The sequence below is a fragment of the Squalius cephalus genome, assembly GCF_949319135.1.
Source record: "Squalius cephalus genome assembly, chromosome: 10".
Lineage (NCBI taxonomy): Eukaryota > Metazoa > Chordata > Actinopteri > Cypriniformes > Leuciscidae > Squalius > Squalius cephalus.
Genome location: NC_137131.1, coordinates 44505848 through 44518940, shown reverse-complemented (window position 1 = coordinate 44518940; position 13093 = coordinate 44505848). Strand labels below are relative to the sequence as shown.

The following is a 13093-nucleotide window of genomic DNA, read 5'->3' as shown; positions in this document are numbered from 1 at the left end:
CATACACTTTCATACTAACTTCGTACAAACTTTTTGGCTGTGCGGTCCTACCCCCAACACCGACAAGAACGATATTCTCGGGTAGTGATTTCTTGTCCAAGACAGCATTTTCAGCCAACAACTTTTGTTCAGCTGTCTCACTGAGGGTACAAGACATGGAGCCAGTGTCAAGCATTCCTCTTATATGGAACTGACCATTTAAAATCACAGAAGTATAGAAAAGCTCATCAAAAGCCTTTATTGTCTGCATATTTTGTGCATATATCACGCAAGTACCATCAGATGCAGTATGGCATGCATTCACATACTGCAGCTCCAGATCACTTATGAGGGTTTGATCATCACCCACACATCCCCTCTCCAAATGTGGGTCTAATGGTTTAAAGGACCAGCTCCTCGTGGAGAGTAGTTTACCTCCAGACTGTCATGACTACTCCACTTCGGGCACTCCCTTTTCCTGTGTCCATGTTCGAAACAAAACAAGCATAAACCGTCTCTTCTACAATGTGCAACTGTAGAGTGGTCTATGCCTCTGCACACTTTGCAAAACTTCCTGCTCACATTCCCATGCCTAAATGAATCTACAGGTACAGAGGGGGTTTGCATGCTTTGTTTCAGCACACGATCAAGCAAACTGATAAGAGACTGAGTGCAGCTGTCACCTGTCTGACCTGATGGTGTAACTGGCAACTCACTTCGACCTGTTGACACTTTCAGTTCGTTTCCAGATGTTCCATCATCCAAATTCGACATTTGGGCATTGGCAGCTACAGTCTTCGCAAAGGCAGAACGATTAGACTGCGCCTTCATTTGTGCTCTTTTCTCAGCTTGATATTCATCAAGACGTTCTTGTATTTCAGCTGCCGTCCACCTATCAGCAGACTTGAACCTCAAGATAGCAGACAGAGATTGGTCAGGGCAATGTTTAACAAACATTTGTGTCACCTCACGAGTAGGATCTTCAATACTTCTGCCCTGCCTTCTCAAACCCTCGTCAGCAACATCAACAGCTTTGTTAAGCCGAATCCAATATTCCATTGCATTCTCTCCTGCTACAGGTAAAGTGCCATAAAAGTCAGCAAGCGGCATAGATGAATATGTCAATTCACTGAAGTGTTGTTTGAGTATGTCTGTGACAATTCTTGGGTTTGTTTTAGGCTTCAGCGATGGATTGCTGCGTAGTGCTATCTTGATTACATCTTTGGCTCTTCCCATTAAGTTCGAGATGATTTCATCCGCTTGTTCGGCTAAAGGAACGCCTTTCTTTCTCATATAAACATCCATGAGTTCTTCCCATTCGTGTACTGATAATTTGTCAGATCCATCCCCTCTGAAACAGGGAGGTGCCTTAACATCAGGCTTCATCACTAACTTCATGCCGGTCAAATTAAGAGAAGGTGACTCCATGAGAACCTGGCTGGTCCCTATGCTCTGCGTTTGAATATCAGGACACTCTTTTTTATCACTGCTTTTTTTCAGCTGATCAGATATTGACTGCCCTATTTGTTGAGCAAGCTGTGTGATTAAACTACTCAAGTCAGCGTTACTGTGGTCTCGGCTGTCTGAAGCAGCACCTTCACACTTTTCTGATTCAGTAGTATGTACTCTACCGGGATTACGGGTAGAACAGAAATCAGGAGAGCCAATATTAACAGTCCTTCTGAGTGGTGTCTGTTCAAGTTCACCAAAAATACGCCCCCTAGCAAAACCCAATTCAAACCCATCATTAGGGGAGTAACTTGTCTTCTCACTATTTTGTGACATCTTGAGTTTTACAGATCAACAAAAATAAAATAAAACAGATAGTGACCACAGAAAAAAACTGTTCACATGTGTACACACCTAAAAGTAATACACAATCAAATTATCAAACAAAAATTGTTCTTTTTCAAATTCAACCTTTTCTTTGTCTCTTTTTTTTCTGTAAATATGAAGTTTCAACCTTTTTTTGAATTATATACAATCTAATGTCCAACCTGTCTTTCCTTTGGCACAAATACAGGCAGAATTTGGACGTTCCAGAATGCAGCAAACCCCGGCGACCAAGCTGACGTTGATCGATGAGGATCCACGATGACTTGCATCAAACAAAAGTCACGGCACCAATGTGACCGGTCTCTGTCGGGACTCTGCGTTGTGTTATAATGAAGGAGACCGGACAACAGAAATTTCACAGGCCGGATTTTATTCTGTATGAATAAAAATAAAAAATCACTGCAAGCTCAAGTCTGTGGCCTTCTCTCAATCAGCCTCTCTTCAGTCGCATTTACCGCGAACTGCACGACGTTTTACTCATTTCACATATTTGAGTTTCTCAAATAAACAACTCAATATTGTTTAACATTTCATAAAAAAAATAAAGCATTTTACATAAATTAAAAACAATATAAACAGAAACATGAAAGTGAACATACCTGTATGAATAAAAATAAAAAATCACTGCAAGCTCAAGTCTGTGGCCTTCTCTCAATCAGCCTGTTAGTGAAAGGCATTATTTTAGCCAACAGAGCTTGCACACTCATGCTTACATTAATGAATTCTCTCTAACAATACATGCTTTAACTCATAACATAATTCACCCAAACTTCATACATGTTTGAATACGATTAAAGTGCATTTGAGAACAAATTACATGTTATACTACATTAAACAAAACTCATTTCAAACTTTTCAGACAGAGCGTCAGTAAAACCCACCTCTCTTCAGTCGCATTTACCGCGAACTGAAGGAGAGCAACCAGAACCGGAACATGACAGAACATTGCAAAGACTCTTAAAGGAGCCACGCACCGTATTAAACAAAACTGAAAAATGACCGTGTAACCATAAAAATATGACATCTCAATTAATAGAAATCAATATTAGAAGAATAAATGAAATTCCAGAATGCAAAATAATGAAAGAAATATAACAAATGATAATAAGAAAGGGAGATTTTGAGTGAAATTAATTAATAAATATGACATCTGTTACATAACCAATCAGATCAACGTGTGATCGTCAACCAGTGGATCTCTGAGCTGAGTGAGGGAGTGGAGGCGGGGCTCATTTGCATATTCATAGAACCGCGCATACTAAATGAGGCGAGGGTGTCGAGTTACATTCAAGATATTTTAAGACATGAAGAGTTTGAGAAGGAAAAAACATTTAAATATGTCATTTTGGTGATCAAAGATGAGTTTCAAGGGATAAAAGTATTGACTACAGGGGGACTTTAAATGTTTAAATGTTGATATTAATGTTTCCCACTAGAGGGAGCCACAGGATAAGGAATCTTTCAAGCCTGGTGTTTTTCTGTCGGTTTCCATCATTTTGAATAACTGTATAACTGGTGTACTGACAGTGTTGTTTTACATACTTAATGTACATAGAATCTGAGAAATGCTTATAGATTATTAAATGTTTAACTTTTGTTTTTGTTTAACTTTTTTTAAAGATTTTTTCAAGTTGCCAGACATTATTATATATTATTATATTGATTTCCAATTAAAAGGAAGAGACAGTTTGATCTTTCTCAAGATACTATATATTATAAACCAGATCATTGCGGTGGAATTAAACCTGCCGTTTCTCCTCTGTGAAGCTCCAGCACATGTGACAGTTTTTTTTTTTTTTTTTTTTTTTTGTGACAGTGTTCATGCGGAGCTGCAAATCAATGTGTCACTACCGTGAGACGAGCCGCGCTGACTCAAGCTGTGACAATTCTGTGTGTGTGAATGTGAGTGATGAAACCTACCAGACTGCCCTGGTGGATTCTGGGTCTCTCCAGAGCCACAGTGATGCAGTTGAGGAAGATGAAAGCAAGAACCACATAGTCAAAGAGTTTATGAGCGATGATAGTCTGACACATCAGACGAAACCTGCAGAGAGAGAGAGAGAGAGAGAGAGAGAGAGAGAGAGAGAGAGAGAGAGAGAGAGAGAGAGAGAGAGAGAGAGAGAGAGAGAGAGAGAGAGAGAGGGAGAGAGAGGCTTGATACTGCAGCCAAGAACACCCCATTTTCTATGGTGTTAGAATTGTTGCATTTTCCCAAATAAATAGATTGAGATTGACAAATAAATGTTAAAGTAAAAAAAAAAAAAAGATAAAACATAAATAAATGAGATTTGCAAATAAAAAAAATATTTACAAATGTGTTTTGTCACAAACACAACTCTGCCTGGTATTAATTTGTGAATCGCTTCCTGTGCACTTGTAGATCCCCGGCACACATTTGTGGATTTTGAAACATTTTTAGCATCAAGACGATCAATACATGCAGACAAATCCACAAATAAGTGGACTCCACCCACTTTCTACTTAAAACAATCAGATAACAGCCATTTGCGCTGACCAATCATAGCACTCTCCGCTCTATCCAATCACGATTTGCTTAACAATCAGGGCGGTCCTACCCTGATATAACTTCGCTCATTCTTCTGCATTGGCTCAAATAGGAAGAATAAAGCCCATTAAATTGGTACAGTTAAAGATGTTTAAAATTTGGATTTTGTTAGACCATTAGTATGCTTATCAAGCCAAACCACAGTATTATATTTTATGAGCCTTTGTAAATGCCAGAGAAACAGCGCTTTACATCTCTGTTATGGGAACTACGCATTATGGAAATGTTACGTTATATACTCTTTATCAAATGCATGGAAGCCTTTCACAAATTAATGCCAGGCAGAGTTATGTTTGTGACAAAACACATTTGTTTTTTTATTTTATTTGCAATTCTCATTTAATTTATTTGTGAATTTTACAATTTTTTGTGAAAATCTTTACATTTATTTGTGCCTTCAAATCTATTTATTTGTGAATTTGATCAATTTTTCTGAATCTCTTTGCATTTATTTGTGAATCTCAATCTATTTATTTGGAATAATGCAACAGTTTTAACCCCATATTTCCTGCTGTGTGTCGACCGTGAGTCGGCTGTGATCTGTGCTCATATGAGCATTAATCTGCACACATGCTGTGTGTCAGGCCTGAGCCTCTCAGTGTGTGTGTGTGTGTGTGTGTGTGTGTGTTCTGTCATGAGCCGCAGCAGGAGTCGAGCTCCAGCGCACTGAAGGACATGCGAGACTCTTCCAGCGGTCAGATCTGAGTCTCTCTGAGGCCGTCCACACTCCGTTCACACTGAGACGCCGTTTTTACCAATGAAAACTAAGCTTTTGAAAACGCTCTCCAAAGTGGATACATTTGAAAACAGTGTTTTCGTGTTGTAGTGTGGACTGTCAAAACACAGGTGTTTAAAACCGATGATGTAAGTTTAGTCATGTGACGCATATTCTACCCATAGATATTGATGTTTATAGCGGTATTGTGCCTGTTATGAGCTGTTCTCTTTCACACTGTTGATGAAATATGTTACTTCACACACTCTTCATTTCACAGTCCTGCAAACATGACAGAATGTACTCACATTTGCTGCAGTGAAACATGAGAACAGTTTTAGCGTTTTAGACCAAACATATAACCAGACCTGGACCATCAGTGAATGAGGAGATATTCTGCTAAATAAAATGATCCTGTCAGAAGATTTGCGCAATAACTTTATTATTTATTTTTCCGTCTGCATCATCTCAGTGCGCTTGTGTGAGGGTTTACGCATGCGCAGTAAAGGGGAATTTAGTGTTTTCAGGCGTTTTCCAGAAGTTTCTCATCCACACTGAGACGTCGGGAAACGCCTGAAACGCTAGTGTGGACGGAGAGTGTTTTTAAACCAAAACACCGTTTTCAAATGTATCCGGATGAATGTAGACGTGGCCTGAAGCTGTGACGAGGTTCACCCCTGATGGCTCAATATAACCTCCAACTGGACCAGACAGGACAGGAGCGCTGGTGTTTCACAGTGAGTTTCACACAGAGACGTCTGACAGGTGTTTAGATGCGACACACAGCTAATGACTACATTCACTAGTTCAGATCAAGTGTCGAGTGTAAAATCCAAAAACCAAACATTTTACTCCATTACAAGTAATCTGATCAGATCTGAGAGTCTGTAGTTCAAAGGACTAGTTAGTTCTGTCATCATTTACTAACCGGCGTCTTTCAAAATCGCATTAGGACACATAAAATACCATTTATTTCTAAAATAATGGAGAATGATTTAAGACATGTGTACAAGTCTACGTGAAATTTTACTGGAGTTAAAGGTATGATTTTCCCCCTGTAAAGTGTAACTGAGTAAAGGTACAAGTATTCAGTTTTAACAGAACTAAAATAATACATCAGTACAGTAGTGAAGTACAGGTACTCTCATCACTCAGTCAGAGCGACTGAACAGATTTGAGCAGAATGAGAGTCTTTCAGTAAATACGTACTTGTTATGGGGGGAAAATAAGTAAATGGACCAATCCTCTCTCTTTTCACACCAGTCTGGACGATAAACCTCCATCATCTTCTGGATACGGAAACACAGGCTCTGCGTATCACACACACACACACACACACACACACACACACACACACACACACACACACACACGACTCTGGTTATCTGAGATGAAGGTAACTCTTTCCAATTAACTTTGAATAACAGTTTCAATTTCCCTGGGAGACATTTCCAATAAACGGAGTAATATTTGAGGATTAATACATCCGTACGGCGTCCACATTCATGCGATCGGACAGTTGCTGTGCCCAGAGGAGTTGGGCTGTTGTGTTTGCTGTCACTTTTCATAATGAGCTTCTACATGTTGTTTATTCTCCACATCAGCCGCTGCTGGAGTTCACTGATGAGACGTTTATTAAAAGCTGAAATGAGCCGAGTTTCTCCTCAGTCCTCTGTCAGACGGGATGATTCCCGCTCACTTCTAATGATACGCTCACACTGACTCACCAAGCGTTTTTAAATCACTTCAGTGAAAGGAAGGCCTCGCTCAAGAACTTTTAAAACTGTGAGAGAGTCCGGCTCAGAGAATATCAGGACTTTATTCCACTTTTTCTGCTTCTCAGGGACAATCGTCTGAATTTAGCATAATGGATTCAACAGCAGAGCTGAGAGAAGTGCATCCCTCCATCTATCAGTCTATCCTTACATCCCTCCATCTATCAGTCTATCCTTACATCCATTCATCAGTCTATACTTTCATCTGTCAGTTTCCCTATGTACATAGGGAAGCTGTCTCTGTGAGTCCATCCATCCACCCATCCATCCACCTATCCATCCACCTATCCATCCACCTATCCACCTATCCATCCATCCATCCATCCATCTACCTTTCTACCTAACCTAACCTATCTATCTATCCATCATCCATCCACCTATCCATCAACCTATCCACCTATCCATCCATCCATCCATCCACCTATCATCTACCTTTCTACCTAACCTAACCTATCTATCATCCATTCATCCACCTATCCATCTACCTATCCATCCATCCATCCATCCATCCATCCATTCATCGACCTATCCATCTACCTATCTACCTAACCTAACCTAACCTATCCATCCATCCATCTATCCATCCATCCATCTACCTATTTACCTAACCTATCTATTCATCCATCCACCTATCTATCCACCTATCCAACCATCTGTCTGTCTGCCAATCCCTCTACCTATCCATTCATCCATCCATCCCTCTGTTAACCCATCCATCAACCTATCCATCTACCTATCCATCATCCATCCATCTGTCAATTCATCTGTATGTCGTTCAATCCATCTGTCCATCTACCTATCTAGGTATCAATCCATCCATCCATCTACATATCTGACCATCTACCTGTCTTTCTGTTTATCTATCTATACAGATCTATCGTCTGTCTATCTTTCTATATATCTCTTTTAATTTATCTATCTGTCGTCTGTCCATCTACCTCTCTATCCGTATATACATCTATCTATCCATCTGTTTATCTGTCAACCCATCCATCCATCTACCCACCTATTCATTCATCTGTCTATCAGTCCATCTACCTATCCATCCATCCATCCGTCTATCAATCTATTTGTCTGTCAATCTATCTACCTATCCATCCACCCACCCATCCATCCATCTATCAATCCATCTATCTGTCAGTCAATCTACCTATCCATCCATCCATCCATCCATCCATCCATCTACCTATCCATCCATCCATCCATCCATCTGTCAGTTTGTATATCCATCTACACTCACATAGTCAGTGTCTTCCTCCAGGTTGTTCTTGTCCTTGCGTGCGTTGAGCTGTGGATAAATCTCTCCCAGCAGTGGCCCCTGAGGGCCCGGGGTCTTCCCATTACAGTCCTGGTGTTCAGCAGACTCGCTCTTCATCCGGGCCAGAGGGGGGCGCTGCAGAACCTCGCTCTTCATCCGGGCCAGAGGGGGGCGCTGCAGAACCTCGCTCTTCATCCGGGCCAGAGGGGGGCGCTGCAGGACCTCGGGCAGCTCGAGCGAGAGAGAGAGAGAGAGACGGGCCCGGCGGGACAGGGAGGGTGGGGGGGGCAGGAGAGACTCGTGCTCCGCGGGGTGAGAGTGAACACTGCGCACACGCAAACTGCCCCCGATGCCCCCCCCGGCCCTCAGGCCTCCACTGTTCCAGCTGCACCGGCGGCTCCAGGACGGGTGAGCGGGAGGACGCCCCCAGTGGTGGTACTGGGAACTGCGGCTGTGGCGCTACAGAGAGAGGAAGAAAACATATGTTTATCTATACATCATCCAGTTTATCTATCTGTTTATCTATCCATCATCCAGTTTATCTATACATCATCCAGTTCATCTATCTGTTTATCTATCCATCTGTCTCTGCCTTTCCTTCTGTCCATCTGACTTTCTATCCATCTATTTGTCTATCTATCTGCCTATTTATACATCAGTCTGGCCATCAACCCATCTACCTTTCTATCTGTCTATCTCTCTGTCTTCCAGTTTATCTGTCTATCTTTCAGTCTGTCTCCATCTAATGAGCGTCGGCAGCTCCTCCAGTAGCTTTGTTTGAGCTCTCGTGTTTTCTGTCTTTTATAGCCCTCTTTTACTTTTAACTTCGTCATTATATATTTAGTACAGTGCTGTTCTATCATACTTTTATTCCATCCTATGGATATGGACTTTTTATTATTGATTAACAGCCATGGACTTGTCTACATGAGAGATCAGCTGTTCGCTCTCAGGACCTCGGCCAGTGCCGGTGTTGTTCCCCATCTACCTCGAAAGGTGAGACGGCCGTACCGGGGATGCCGAGGATAGGCGCAGGGAGAAGCGGTGGAGATTCAAGCCCTTAGTTCTGTCTGTGGTTATGGGGAATGTCAACTCACTGGCTAACAAATTGCTACTCATTGCATGTAAACTAATTGTAACGTTTCATTGTGAATCAAATTAAAATGTTCTTCTCTTTGCAAACGTAAGCAGAGGCATATAGTGACAGATTAATTCAATAATGTTGCAAAGATATTGCATCAATCCATATGTTTCATTAGGCTATAGGCTATTTGTTTAGCCTTACTCTTTATTCATTTAGGCTATTTATTCAGTTATTCATCATCTTCCGTCCTTCGCACTACTTGTGTAGCGCACGCATTCTCAGACCTGTCACCTGTCACTCATCATCGTAGGGGAGGGGTTTGGAATCATTCCCGCGTTACAATCATCAGCCAATCAGGGTGGTCACTTCAGTCAAGCTCGTGCATGAGTAATGACGTCATCCATAGCAACGAAGACTCACTCTTAGTTTAGGAGTTGTCATTTTTCTTTACTAAGAGTAGGTCTGAAAGGCGTTGTGAATAACTTTTAAGAGAAAACTCCTAGCTAAAATCTTTTAGTGCGATTTAGGAGTACTCCTAGTGGTAAGATAAAATGCTTTGTGAATACGGCCCCTGACCACAATCTGGTTCTGCTCCAGCCTCACTATAAGCCCAAAGTTGTGAGGCAACCCATCACCACGCGCTCCTTCAGAAAGTGGTCTCCTGGGGCGGAGGAGGCCCTGCGGGACTGTTTCCAGTATACTGACTGGGGAATGCTGCAGGAGGCGTATGGGGAGGACGCTGAGGGTATCACTAGTTGTACAACTGACTACATGATCTTCTGTATGGACATTGTTGTTCCCACTAGATCTGTACGCTTTGCCAACAATAAACCATGGATCATCAAAGACCTCCTCAACCAGAAGAAGAGGGCTTTTATGATTGGTGACCAGGAACTCAAATTCCAGCTGAAAGAGGCTAAAGATACCTAAAGAAGAAAAATGGAGCAGAACCAGCATGAGGGAGGTGTGGAGGGCATGAAGACCATCACAGGCTATAGCTTGAAGCGTGGGATCCTCATGGAGGGGGATGTGGAGAGGGCCAACCAGTTTAATAACTTCTTTAATAGGTTTGATTGCCCTGCCCCACCCTGCTGAAAGAGGAACTGACGGGGATGAGTGTGGACTATCTTACTGAGAGACCTCAGTACGTTCGACTGAGAGACGGCACCTCTGAGTGTAGTCAGCAGCACAGGAGCACCATAGGGGACAGTGCTCTCCCCGGTCTTGTTCACCCTGTACACCTCCGATTTTAAGTACAACTCAGAATAGTGTCACGTGCAGAAGCATTCTGATGACACTGCAGTCGTGGGGTGTATTAAGAATGGAGATGAGGGGGGGTATCGGACCCCGATTGAGGACTTTGTGAGGTGGTGTAGCTTTAACCAACTACAGCTCAACACTACAAAAACTATCCATATTCCAGTTTATGTCTATCTATCTATCTATCTATCTATCTATCTATCTATCTATCTATCTATCTATCTATCTATCTATCTGTCTGTCTGTCTGTCTATATATCCATCCATCCATCCATCTATATATCTATCTTTCTGTCAATCCATTAATCCATCCATTCACCTCTATCTGTGTGAGCTGCGGCTGTGGCGCTACAGAGAGAGGAGGGAATCTGAAGAAACATTTGACTCCTAACAACACTAGCTGTTTAAACACTGAAGATGAGTTAACTTTACGCAGTCGTGTGTGTGCGTGTGTGTGTGTGTGTGTGTGTGGTAATTGCAGTCGACGTGTTCTGATCTTGCGGACTGCATTCGCTCATTTTTAGCAGCATGAGCGGTAAAAGCAGTTGCCATAGAAACTTGTGTTCTCCGCCACTAATCTCTAATGTTGACCTCACACACATAGTCCGGCTCACGCGCGTCAGGTGACGAAGCGTCAGCGTTCACATCTAACGTCATTAACGTGAGATAGTTCAGACTTCATCAAGATGAGTGATTCAGGTAAAGTGAAACATTTTAACTGAACACACATGCATCTGTATGATTTTCTGCCTGGGTTTTTTACAGATTTTTTACAAATTCCCACAGACTCTTTCCCACCACAATCTCCCGACGGCACGTGACTTCAGGAACAACAGCTCAACACACTATATTTAACCCAAGCTCGCTCGCTCGTCTCTCTCTCCCTCGATACACACGGCTGCCTCAATTAAAAGAGGGGTTGCTATGGAAACCCCAAAAGCCTTGGCTGAGCGTCCAACGCACATTATCAAGAGAATTTTAGTCTCTCGCAAACACACACACACACACACACAGATGAGTCTCTGCTTGAGGGATTCTTTAATAACATTTATCTGCACTAATGTTTCCTTGACTCATAACATCCACACACACACACACACACACACACACACACACACACACACACACACACTCACACTCACACTCACACTCACACTCACACTCACTCTCATGCACACACGTGCACTCACATACACTCACTCACTCATTCTCACACACTTACTCTCACACTCACTCACACACACACACACTCACACACATACACACTCACACACATACAAGTCTCTGCTTGAGGGATTCTCTAATAACATTTATCTGCACTAATGTTTCCTTGACTCATAACATCCACACACACACACACACACACACACACACACACACACACACTCACACTCACTCTCATGCACACACGTGCACTCACATACACTCACTCACTCATTCTCACACACTTACTCTCACACTCACTCACACACACACACTCACACACATACACACTCACACACATACAAGTCTCTGCTTGAGGGATTCTCTAATAACATTTATTTGCACTAATGTATCCTTGACTCATAACATCCACACACACACACACACACACAACGAATGACCCTCAGGCATTGACTGACTAGAGATGAGGATCTCCTGCCCAGGCAGATTGTTCTCCTCCGGTGGTTTTCCTCAGAGAAACTGCTCCTGGTTTTTTCCTCGGCCAGCGGCTCCAGATCCAGATGCCCGTTCGCAGTGAGAGAGGGTGGCTTTTCTGGAGGAGAGAGAGAGAGAGAGAGAGAGAGAGAGAGAGAGAGAGAGAGAGAGAGAGAGAGAGAGAGAGAGAGAGAGAGAGAGAGAGAGAGAGAGAGAGAGAGAGTGAGTGAGAGAGTGAGAGAGTGAGAGTGTTTTCTGGAGGAGAGAAACGGGAGTCAGCCCGAGCCATGAGCAAATCTGGCCATTAACACACACTCTGAAGGTACTAATGTCTCTCGCCCTTTACAGCCACAGAATAACTTCAGTACATCAAGAGTGCCAAACAGGATTAACCAATAACATCACTGACTGAGTGTGTGTGAGATGTTTCCTGGAGACACAAATATTTTCTGAAAACACCAAACTGCATTCGGACTGGCTTTACATGATTGTGCTCAGGTTTATATTTAATTTAATATTCAACAATATTATTGATCTGCCTGCATTGACACCATTATCTGAGACCTGAACTGAGCTGGACGATATATATATATCTGTATAGATACTAAATTAATAACTTTTTTACAACAGAAATGAATCATCACTGAACTCACTTAAGCTGGACTGATGCTATTTTCTTCTAGAAACAAACTTTGTTGCATTATTTCCCAGTTATCTCTGTAAAGCTGCTCTGAAACACTCTGTATTGTGAAGAGCGCTGTATAAATAAAGGTGAGTTATGAGTGCAAATCACCATCATCATAAATAATAACAGACACAGACACATAGATAGAGTTCAGTCTATTAAATTGGTTGAACCGTCTTCATGTCTTAAGCCACACAAAATCCAAAGTTTATCGATGTTTCATAGACTTCATCTGTACTAAAGTACAACCTTTTGACCCAATAGTTTCGAAGTAAATCCTAAAACAGTTTCATTTTGT

At 42.1% G+C, this 13093-nt stretch overlaps 1 protein-coding gene across 1 annotated transcript in view; it reads right to left on the bottom strand.

The window, feature by feature from the left end:
- cacna1ib (calcium voltage-gated channel subunit alpha1 Ib) overlaps nucleotides 1-13093 on the bottom strand; it is a 155604-nt gene that overhangs the window by 40888 nt on the left and 101623 nt on the right. The window contains exons 16-19 of the mRNA XM_079884438.1: nucleotides 12095-12228; nucleotides 8112-8588; nucleotides 6306-6406; nucleotides 3736-3859 (exon numbers count right to left, since the gene is read on the bottom strand). Coding sequence (XP_079740564.1) covers nucleotides 3736-3859; nucleotides 6306-6406; nucleotides 8112-8588; nucleotides 12095-12228 — 836 coding nt within the window. The remainder of the gene's footprint in view (nucleotides 1-3735; nucleotides 3860-6305; nucleotides 6407-8111; nucleotides 8589-12094; nucleotides 12229-13093) is intronic.